Source organism: Pristis pectinata, chromosome 13 (genome assembly GCF_009764475.1).
Source record: "Pristis pectinata isolate sPriPec2 chromosome 13, sPriPec2.1.pri, whole genome shotgun sequence".
NCBI lineage: Eukaryota > Metazoa > Chordata > Chondrichthyes > Rhinopristiformes > Pristidae > Pristis > Pristis pectinata.
Genome location: NC_067417.1, coordinates 29,695,880 through 29,707,467, shown reverse-complemented (window position 1 = coordinate 29,707,467; position 11,588 = coordinate 29,695,880). Strand labels below are relative to the sequence as shown.

General features: G+C 37.5%; 1 protein-coding gene across 1 annotated transcript in view; it reads right to left on the bottom strand.

Annotated features, from left to right (window-relative positions):
- Nucleotides 1-11,588, bottom strand: part of phkb (phosphorylase kinase, beta) — a 195,110-nt gene that overhangs the window by 29,566 nt on the left and 153,956 nt on the right. The window contains 1 exon segment of the mRNA XM_052028086.1: nt 8,768-8,825. Within this exon segment, the coding sequence (XP_051884046.1) occupies nt 8,768-8,825 (58 nt within the window).

Below are 11,588 nucleotides of genomic sequence, written 5' to 3'. Positions count from 1 at the left end.
AGCATGATAAGCTTGGTAACATGTCTTCCCTCCTCAAATGAAAACTTTTACTACACTGTCCAGGAGCCCAGCTGCAGCATTGGAAACAGTATGCTAGCTACCCCATGCATAAACCCAACTTACTAGGGACTGATTTTTTTTTTGAAACAGGATATTTTTTCACCAATTGGAAAGAGAAAATATCAACAACACTGGTAGAGCTGTACGGAAATTTTTCAATTGAGAATGACAAACAAAAAAACATTTTTGTATTTGAAAAGTGGTAGCCCTTTAAGGGTTAAAAGAAAGTTAAGCCTTAACAGCTTTCAGCTTGGCAAATCAGTCCCATAAATCCGCACTAGTAGTTAAAATTAGCTCATGACCCACATTTCATGGCAAGGATATGCTACAATGGATAAACTGCTTGACAATACTGCCAGTAACCTCAGCTCCTCCTTGATAGTTGCTCCTTTTTAATATCACACAGTATTACTGTGGAATGCAACTTCAATGTGTATGTATTATAAATGTTCCCAAATTTGTAGGAGGCCTGTCAGGAAGCTCAATCAAATGTCGAAGAATATCTACATATCCTTGATCGTTCACATTTCCACCCTCTAATTCATTCTAATTATGCAGAATTTATTTGATGAAGTTTCTTTTATGACTTGATTTCCCTTTTTAAAGTTATATAGCAATCAGTAGTGCCTATGATACTTGGAACAGTAAACAGTATTCCATACACAAGACTACGTATGGAGTGGTTTTCACGAGATGTACATTTGATACCCGTCGTGCAAGGAGAAGAAAGCCCATAAATGGGAGGAGGCAACAACATCAAGATTAAAGAATGAAAATTGAAATCACACATTAAAAAAAATCAAGAGAACGAGAAAGGTTAAAAATAGTGAACTGTTCTGTGTACAGGTAAGTGAAAAAAATCTAGACTCATTGAATTACAACAGCAAAAAAGGAGGCCTTTTGCCCTCCCTCCCCCCCCCCCCCCCCCCCCCCCCCCCCCCACCTTCGAGTTTATGTGGGCTGCGAGTAAAGTAATTTCATCAGTTCCATTCCTTGCTTTCTCCCCTCCCCCCAGAGTCCTGCAAATTATTCTTTCGCAAGTGCCTGTCGAATTCCCTTTGGAAGGTACTTATTGATTGTTCCTACTACTCCGATGAACATTGAATTCCAGATCATAACATTGCTGCTATAATATTTTCCTCACACCCCCTTTCTACCCTTTGCCTTCTGGTTCTTAAATTATTTGCTAACAGAAACAGCTGACCTCTATTTATCACATCTAAGCCAACCATGATCTGTGAAATTACCCCTCTTTGCTCCAAAGAGCACAATCAGAGTTCTCCAGTCCAAACTTGTGGCTGAAAACATCTGAGTAAATCTTTCAGCACTCTTTTCAGGATCTTCACATCCTTCCTATAGTTAGTTGACCAGAATGGGGCGCAATACTCCAATTGCGGCCTTAGCAGTGTTTTATACAGCTTCAACATAATGTCTTTGCTTTTGTACTATATGTCCCACATACTTGATTAATTATTTACTCAACATGCCACCCATTAGGATTTACGCGTATAGAAACGTAGATCCATCTGTTCCAGGTCACCCTTTAGGACTGTACATTTAAACTTTATTACTCCACTTTATTCTTGTTGCCAGAGTATATCAATTCACACTCTTTGTATTAAATTTCGTCTGTCACTTGCCTGCCATTCAGCCAACCTACCCATGTCTTCTTCCAGTCCATTACTATTTGCTCTAAAATTTATCAACTCACAAGTTTTGTGTTGCCTCTAAATTTGGACATTTTACCTTGTACACCCACATCCAAGTCAGACAGGTCAATGAGATACATAAAAAGGCACATGGGATGCTTTCCTTCATTAGCCAAGGCACAGAATATAAGAGCAGGGAAGTCATGCTAGAAATGTGTTCAACACAAGTTAACAGCCAAAGTACTGCCTGGAGTTCTGGTCACAGGAAAGATACAACTGAACTGGAAAGGATATAAAAGAGATTTACAAAGATCTTTCCAGGCCTGGTAAATTCTAACCATGAGGAATGATTGATTAGGCTGTGGCTTTTTCTTTGGAACAGAGGGATTCGCAGGAATCTTGACTGAGATGTATAGAATTATGAGGAGCTTGGCTGGCAATGTGGAAACCGAAAACAGACTGGGTGATTGGTTTGTGGAACACTCCCACTTAGTCTACAAAGGTTACCCTGAGTTTCTGATTCCCCATCACTTTAATTGTCCATCCAACTCTGACTCTTCCCTCTCTTTTTTTGCCCTTCATTGTTTCAATAAAGGTTAGCATAAGCTCAAATAAAAGCACTTCATCTCATGATCAGACAAATATCAGTCTTCCAGATATAACACCATGTTTTGTAACTTCAGACACTTGCTATAGACCAGTCTTCAGAACTTTTTGTCCCGTTACCATATTTTTTTGGTTTCCACCATCATCCCTTTGTTTAATCTCTCCCACCTTCCACCCAATCACAGATCTATCCTCTCATTTCTTTCTCTCCACCCAACCCCAAACTTTTCCCTGCCACTTAAAACACGTTGCATTTATTACTTTATCCAGTTCTGAAGAACGAACATTGGCATAAAGTGTCATTTGTATTTCCTTCTCCAGAGATGCTGCCTGACCACATTATTTGCATAATTCTTTGTTTTTAATTCAAATTTCCTGCATCACAATATTTTAACACAAATATATATTTTACCTGGCATCACCACAGATATAAAACTAAATCTCAACATCGTCTATCACTTTTCTGAAATAATACTCATAGAAAATGAAATTCCAAAGTGTTTAAATCATGTCAGTTGAAACACATAAAACAATAACTTTAAAAGACTTATTATATGTGTCAAAAATGCCAACCTATATATCATGAGACTTCCATTGTACAATGCAAAAAAGCAAGAGATGTCATGATATGAATGAATGCAACAAGGCATTGGCAAAGAATGATGCACACTCACAGCTAAAATTTTTGCAAGACAAGTATATATGAGAACCACAATTGGATGTATACTCATTAAAATTAAGAAATATTATTAAATAGAAAAATGTTGTTTCCCGGCAAAAGCAAAGCTAGCCATACAGTTAAATTAATCCCATGCAGGCTCAAAATCTAGCACAAAAGTAGTAAGAAGCTGTTAGTAATTAGAGTATACATTTCCGCTGGTGGTTGTAGAAAAGCACTGGAGCCAAATTATGCAGTGCAAGACATCCATTAAATAAATTTGGGTGATACTAATACAGACTGACAATGGCACCAAATCTCGCATATGCTGTCCTAATTACCTGCTTCCCATGTACCAGCAGTGAGGTAATATTTGGGGCTATAGAGGCAGCAATCAGCTCTAAAAATGCAGCACTGTAACGTACAGCCAACCTAAATATATTGCACAATTATTATACAAGGACATGGGTATTGGAGGAAATGTTATCAGATCTATAAACATATTACTATGTAAAGATTACATTTATAAATTTCTACCTATTTCAGTTTAGCAACTATTACATTCTGTCATATACAATAAAGTAATATTCGTAAAGAGGACAATAAATCACAAAGTACTGCTAAACACATTAGCAATTACAAATAAATATTAAAACCTCTCTTTTGTATTACACTGGAGGGACCCCTCAATTTCATCAAAGTTGATCCAGGAGCAGTTAATACCCCAAACAATACATGGGATTTTAATTAACAACAGAAAGATCATTGAGGTCCTTGTTAATAAAATTATGACTTTAGTGTAGAATCTTAAACTGTTATAGCAGTAACTCGTGGTAGCCAATCCAGTAATCATTATCTAAACACAATAAGTTTTAAATAAAACAACTTAAATACAATATAAAGAACAAAATTTAAACGTTTTAAAGAGCAACAGCAGTTCAAGGATTCATTGAAATGAAAGCAGTAGGAAAGAAGTAATTGAGAAATGGTAATAGCATAAATTAAAACCATTCTGATGATAAAAGGATATGTCATATGAAGGAGATCAATGAATAGAGAGGTTAGAGCATGTGATAATTAATGGAGAGTTCATAGAAATGAAAACTGACAAATACCAAAACTATGAGAGAAGCAAAGAATGAATTAATTTTTGTTTTAATATCCTCACATAATTTTGAGGTAATACAGTAAAAAAAGAGATAATATAAAGTATAAGACAGGAAACAGGGATAATCCCGGAAATTATAACAGGTGAGTCTCATGTTAGTGATAGGGAAGATATTGGAGAGGATTCTTAGGGATAGGATTTATGAGCATTTGGAAAACCGTGGTCTAATTAGGGACAGTCAGCATGGCTTTGTGCGGGGCAGGTCATGTCTTACTAATGACTGAATTTTGACAAGGTGACAAAGGTGATTAAAGAAGGTGTCGTCTACATGGATTTTAGTAAGGCACTTATCAAAGTCCCTCGTGGTCGGCTCATCCAGCAGATTAAGATGCATGGGATCCATGGTGACTTAGCTGTTTGGATTCAGCATTGGCTTACCCATAGAAGACAGAAGGTAGTGGTCGATCGGTCTTATTCTGTGATTAGTGGTATTCTGCAGGGATCTGTACTGGGATCTCTGCTGTTTGTGATATATATAAATGACTTGGATGAAAATGTGGATGGGTGGGTTTGTAAGTTTGCAGACGACAAAGATTGGTTGTGTTGTGGATAGTGTAGAAGATTGCCAAAGGATGCAGTATTTCATAGTTCAGTTGCAGATATGGGTGGAGAAATAGCAGATGTTTAATTCAGGCAAGTGTGAGGTGTTGCACTTAAGGAGTTCAAATGTACAGAGAACACAGTGAATGGCAGGACCCTTAACAGCTTTGATATACAGAGAGATTTTGGGGTTCAAGTCCATAGCTCCCTGAAAGTGGTTACACAAGTTGACAGGGTAGTAAAGGCATATGCGCACTTGCCTTTATTAGTCGAGGCACTGATTTCAAGAGTCAGGAAGTTACGTTGCAGCTTTATAAAACTCTAATTAGGCCACATCTGGGGGATTATATTCAATTCTGGTTGCCCCATTATAGGAAGGATGTGGAGGCTTTGGAGAGGGTGCAGGAAAGGTTTACCAGGATGCTGCCCAGATTACAGGGCAGGTGCTATAAGGTGGACAAACTTGGGTTGTTTTCTCTGGAGCGGCGGAGGCTGAGTGGAGACCTGATAGAAGTTTAAAATTATGAAAGGCATAGATAGACAGCTGGTATTGTTTTCCCAAGGCCAAAATGTCTAATACTAGAGAGTGTGTATTTAAGGTGAAAAGGGGAAAGTTCAAAGATGTGCTAGGCAGTGTTTTTTTTAAACACAGAGAGTGGTGGGTGCTGTGTGTGTGCTGCCTGTGGCAGTAGTGGAGGCAGGTACGATAGATGTATTTAAGAGTATCTTAGATTGGCACACGAATATGCAGAGAATAGAGGGATATGGACCATGAGGGATTAGTTGTCATTAGCTTAATTAGTTTGGCACAACATCGTGGGCCAAAGGGCCTGTTCCTCTGCTGTACTGTTCTATGTTCTAAGTAAAAATGTTGCTGTTCTGCCTCAGGCCACATCTCTTCTGTGCCAGCTCTCCATAGTCCCCAGTTCCCTCATTTTTCAAAAATGTATCCACCTCCTCTTTAATTACTTCAAAGATCTAGCTTATATCACTCTTTTGGGTAGAGAATTCCAGAGATTTTCTGCGAGAAGTACTAATGCTCCAGTTTTAAATGACTCCCCCCCCCTTATTTTATAACTACACCTCCGTATTTGAGTTTCTTCCACTAGTGGGAAGATCTTGTCTTGCCCCTCAGGAACTTATATGTTTCATCATTCTTCTAAACTCCAAAGAATATAGATCCAATTTCTTTAGCTGTTCATGAAAGGACAACCCTCTCATCTCACTAATGAGCCTAGTGAATCACTTCTAGACTGCTTCCAATGCTAGTATATCCTTTCTTAAATAATGGAACCAAAACTGTGCAAACTACCTTGTGCACTTGTAACAATAGTTCCCTATTTTGAAACTCCAATCTTCTCACCGTAAAGGCCAATTGCCTTTCTGACCACTTGCTGCACCTGCCTGCTAACTTTTAATGATTCTGCACAAGAAACCTCAATCCCTCTTTAATCTTTCTCCATTTAGAAGATAGTCACCTTTAAATTCCTCATATTAATGGATGACTTCACTCTTTTCCACATTAAGGCACATTTGCCAAGTTTTGCCCTTCACTCAACTTATCTATATCTTGCTCCAGAGTTCAAGTGTCCTCATTGCAATGTGATTACCCACCTATTTTTGTGTCATCAGCAAACTTGGACACCTCACACTATGCCTCCTCTTCCTGTTCATTAATAGTAAATAATTGAGGGCCTATAACTGATTCTTGGGGCACGATACTAATCACATTCTTCCAGCCTAAAAAGACCTGTTTATTCCAACTCTCTGGCTTCTATGTTTCACCAGCCTTCAATCCATTCTAATCCAACTGTCTTACCTTCTGCACTAGCCTTTTGTGCACCTTGTTAAATGCCTTCTGGAATTCACAATACATTAATTCTACAGCTTTCCCTCTATCAATTCTGCTTATTACATTCTTACAGGAGAAATTGTAGATTGGATCCAAAAGTAACTAGAAGCAAGCTTATCAAAACCACTTGGCTCAGACAGTTTCCAACAATTTCTGGAAATGGAAACTGCAGTAAAGGACTGGAGGTTTAGGAATGTTATTCTACTGTTAAAGAAACTGCAAAGGTAAAGATGGAAGTTATAATTGGACCTCATTTCTGGGAAGAGAGGCAGCTCTTGGTATGGTACAACCACTAAATGATATGCACGGACTGAAGCCATTCAGTCCATTGAGCCAGTGCCAGCTCTTTGAAACAGTTATATTCAAACAATATATTCTCAAACTCATACTCTTTACACATAGCCACCCAAATCTTACTTTTTTTCATGTATTTATCTAACATCTTTTAAAAGTTATTAGATCAATTTGATGTCAAAAATTATGGCAACTAATGAAATTTGCTTTTGTGTGTGGATACTGTTTAAATATAGCAGATAAGCAGTTAAACACAGAGATTTAAAATTGTTATGCGATGATGCACAACTCTACTATTTCAAGGTCATCATCTCACAGTCTGTCCACCACTGAAGTGCACTGATTTGCATGAAGTTGTATTGGCACAGTAAAGTCAAACTACATTGCCTCTTAAAGTTCAGTCTTGTCCATTACAATTGATATAATCTTTTAATAGCATAATATGACAATTCTACAAAATTTTTCCGCACTGAAAGCACACTACTCCAAGTGGGAAAGCATTACCTGAGGCTTTATTTCTTTTGTCGATTTTAAGAAGTATTACATTTAATATTAATCTCATTGTTATTTTTCCATTATGTCCCATTTTTTGCAATTTCAATCCACTATCTCCTTTTCTCTCTTTATTCCTCTTTTACTACTGGATTTGATATTGAGAGCATGCATTCAAACCTGCAGTTACTTCTCACTGTTTATGCTAATAACTGCAATTCTTGCTTTGTTCACAGTTTCTCGATGACTGGTTTACCTTACTGTGCAATTTCAAAACCTTTCTCACCACATATCATGATTAGCCAGTCAACGGAAAGTCTAATGGCTGATGCCCTTCTTTACTTTGCTGAAACAAATTCAGGCTTGTGAGTGAAACAGCATCCCTTCATATCACAACAACTTACTGGATTAAAAGAAGTTCATCTCATCTATGGTACTTTCGCCTGTTATCTTAAATCTGTGACCTTTGGTTTCTGACCATTCTGTCACTGCAAGCAATCTTAGGTTTCTAACTCGATCAAAATGCTTCAGGATTTAAACAATCAAATTTAATATGACATTAAATCTCCCCTTATCAATTGATGGGCTAAGGAGAATAAAGCCAAGTTCTCCTGTCTTGCCAGATAACTAAAGTTTCTGATAAAATCTCCTCTCCATTCTCTCTCAAGTCTTGACATTCTTCTAAAAGTTCAGTACCCAGAATTAAGCACCAAACTTCATATGGAGACCAACTAGTGATTGCATTCTGGATAGGTTTCCTATTCAATAAGAATAAATGTGTAGGGAATAAAGGAATTTAGTGGCATAGGTGCACAAAAGTTTTCAAAAAGTGGACCTGGTCAAAAGTGATTAAAAAAAAGTATAATTCATAGATTTTACACAGGAACAAATAAAAGCAAATTTGCATAAGATTTGTTAGATTACAGTTATGATATTCTGTGGAGTTTTGAGTAGACCACCATAGGTAGGGCCCAGCAATTTGCAAGATTATTAAAAATTTTGTGAGAGTGAATAACAAAGTTTTAAACTGCTGTCATAGCAGTAACTGGACTGATGATGGTAGAGTGGAGGACTGATGCACAGGTGCAGAATTATCATGAGTAAAATAAAGGGGAAATGATAGAAAAAAAACTATTTACACACATATTTACATTAAAAAACTATTTGCTCACCAAATTGCTTTATACAAGATGGTATAGTGATGGAAACTATAACAACATTTAAAAGTCTGATGGATAAGAATTTGACAAGGAAGACTGCAAAAGAATATTGGAAAAATAAATGGGAATTGATGTCGAATCAAAACATTTTTTAGTACATTTAATGCACATAAGTCTGTGGTAGTGTGTGTGTGATTCCAGTAATATGGCAAGCTATTTGTCCTAAATATCTCATATGGAAGACATAGACATGTAACAATCTGCATAAGTATGTAGTGCCATACAGACCAGTGTTTTCTGCTGCCTGATCGTTGATAAATTTTTTCCAAACGATCGATAACCATACCTGTAAATGAAACAGAGTTTTTGATAGGACATTAGAAAAAGCAGAAACATTACATCAATAAAATCTATGAACCAATGAAATCTACCGTAATTTATCATTCAGTTTCAATGTTTCAGGAACTGATCTGGAATTAAATGACCAGGACATGAAATACAGAGTTCAGGTGTCACTCTGGAATTGCTGTGCCAGTTAAAAATTAGCCAAATCTTCAGTTCCCATGCCTGTGCTACTGCTGGACTTGCACTGGGGAAGTCCTCATGTCAACAGAACACTTTAAACTTCTGCAGGATTCCCAAAACAGCTGTGCCATTAAAATAAATGGGAGGTATTGGTTGTTGGGAATTTCAGTGGTTTATTTTTAATTGGGTCTGTGTTTTAGCTACAAAAAGAATTTTTAAAACATGTCCCGATTGTTTGTGACATTCACTTTGAGTAACACTGACAGTGCTGACAGCTGGTGAGTCTGGAACTCCACACGAATCTCCTCACGCACCTCTTTTGATCAGTGAAGTCCACAAAAGGAGCAACAAACCTGCAAAATCTTGGTTTTCCTTGGGGAATTTCATCAATTTTAATTTTCTTTCTTTTCATTCCTGTCTTTTTTTTCCCCAAAATCTGTTATGACATTCTGTCCAATCAATCAGTTTCTAATTTGTCCTACTTCCTTCTTTGCTATTCCTCTGTTTCTTTCCCTATCTTTAATCATAGAACAACGAACATAGAGAAGTGTAGCACAGGAACAGGACCTTCAGCCCATTATGTCTACACTGACCATGATGCCAATCTAACTAATCCCATCAGCTTGCAAATAGTCTGTATCCTTTTATTCCCTGCCTGTCTAAATACCTCTTAAATATTGCTATCATATTCCATGGCAGCGCGTTCCAGGCACCTACCACTCTCTGTGTAAAAAAACTTGCCTTGTAAATCTCCTTTTAACTTTCCCCCTTTCATATTAAACTTATGCCCTCTAGTATTTGACATTTCCACACAGGGAAAAAGACTCTACCTACCCTATCTATGCCCCTCTTAATCTTATATACTTCCATTAGGTCGCTCATCATCACAAAGCTCCAGAAAAAACAAACCAAGTTTGGTCAACCTCTCTTTATGGCTAATACTCTCCAAACTAGTCAACATCCTCGTGAACGTCTACAGCACTTTCTACAAAGCATCAAACATCCTTCCTGTACAGTTGAGATCTGAACTGCACACAATACTCTAAATACTGTAAACAATACTCCAAATCATAATTGGTTAAGGAAAAAGACCATTGTTTATGATATTCATGAAGACCTAGATGTTCTGCCAAAGCTACAAAACCATCATCAACTCCCAGCTCAAAAATGAAATCTGATGAGAAAGTAAGGCAGTCCAGTTGATGCCATTTATTGGGGTGGACCTGTTGAACATTTTCTGGGCCAAGGCTTCATCAATATCAGAAACGTATTATGGCCATATAAACCAAGAGAACCACACTAGCATTGCTTGTAAGTAACAAGCAATGAGAAATTTAGACTGACAGAACAATATTATTAAATCCTAAATGGCAAAACATTTTTATTTAGTATCTGTAATCAGCTGTGTTAATGTGGAAAGGATTTTCTTTTAAACATAAAATTCAATTAATCTAAAATAATTTACATGTGATCCTGCAAGGAGACTAGTTCTGTGTTGACTATCACAAGGTGATTTTCTCTCCCAATGCTCCTTTGTATTTTAACAAACCCATGGAAACAGAAGTGGAGGTTTCAGTGGTGTGGATCAAAGCTTTCATTGATAAGGATCTAACGGCATTATATAAACTTGTGTTGAGCCACACACACTGTGTGTGTGTGTGTGTGTGTGTGTGTGTGTGTGTGTGCGCGCGCGCGCATAGCTCAACACTCTATATATATTCTGATTTAACAAGTGTACCCTTTATTATTTATAAATATGAATTTTGCTACGTTACCTAAGACAAGTTTAAAAAATTGTTCATATTTTTGGGATCTGTGCATCACCGGCAAAGCCATCATTTACTGCCCTTCCCTAACTACTTTGGAGAATGTGTTGGTGAGCCACCTCCTTAAATTGCTGCAGCCCTTTTGGTGAAGGTGTTCCCACAATGCTATCGAATAGGGCATTCCAGGATTTAAACTCAGCAAGGAGGAGGAAGTGCAATGCATTTCCAATTTAGGATGGTGTGCAACTTGGATGGAAAATTTAGGTGTTAGTGATTCCATTCATCTTTGCCCTTGCCCACCTTGAGGGTAAAGTCTGTGGGTTTAGGAGTTGCTGTCAGCATAGATTAGCCATGTAATTGCACTTTTTTTAAATGGTACTCACTGCAGCCACTGTGCAATGGTGGAAGCTGGAATTAATGTTTTGGGTGATGATATTCAGTCAAATGTTGTCTTAATGTTAATTTCACCTCTCCTCTGGAATTCAGCTCTTTGGTCCATGTTTGAACCAAGGCTGTGATTAGGTCTATTTCCAAGTGGTCCTGACAAAACCCAGACTGGTCTTTGGTGAGCAAGTTACTGGAAAGTAAGTGACATTTGATCGTATTGTTGACCATAACTTCTACTAATGATTGAGAGTAGACACATTCAGTGGTAATTACTTTGATTGGATTTGTCCTGCATCTTTCAAACAGGACAAATCTGGGCAATTTTTCACATTGTTGGATCAATGCCAGTATCGGAACAACTTAGCTATAGGCATAGCCAGTTCTGGAGTGCAAGTCTTTAGTACTTGCTTCTCTGTATGTTGTTAGACTAT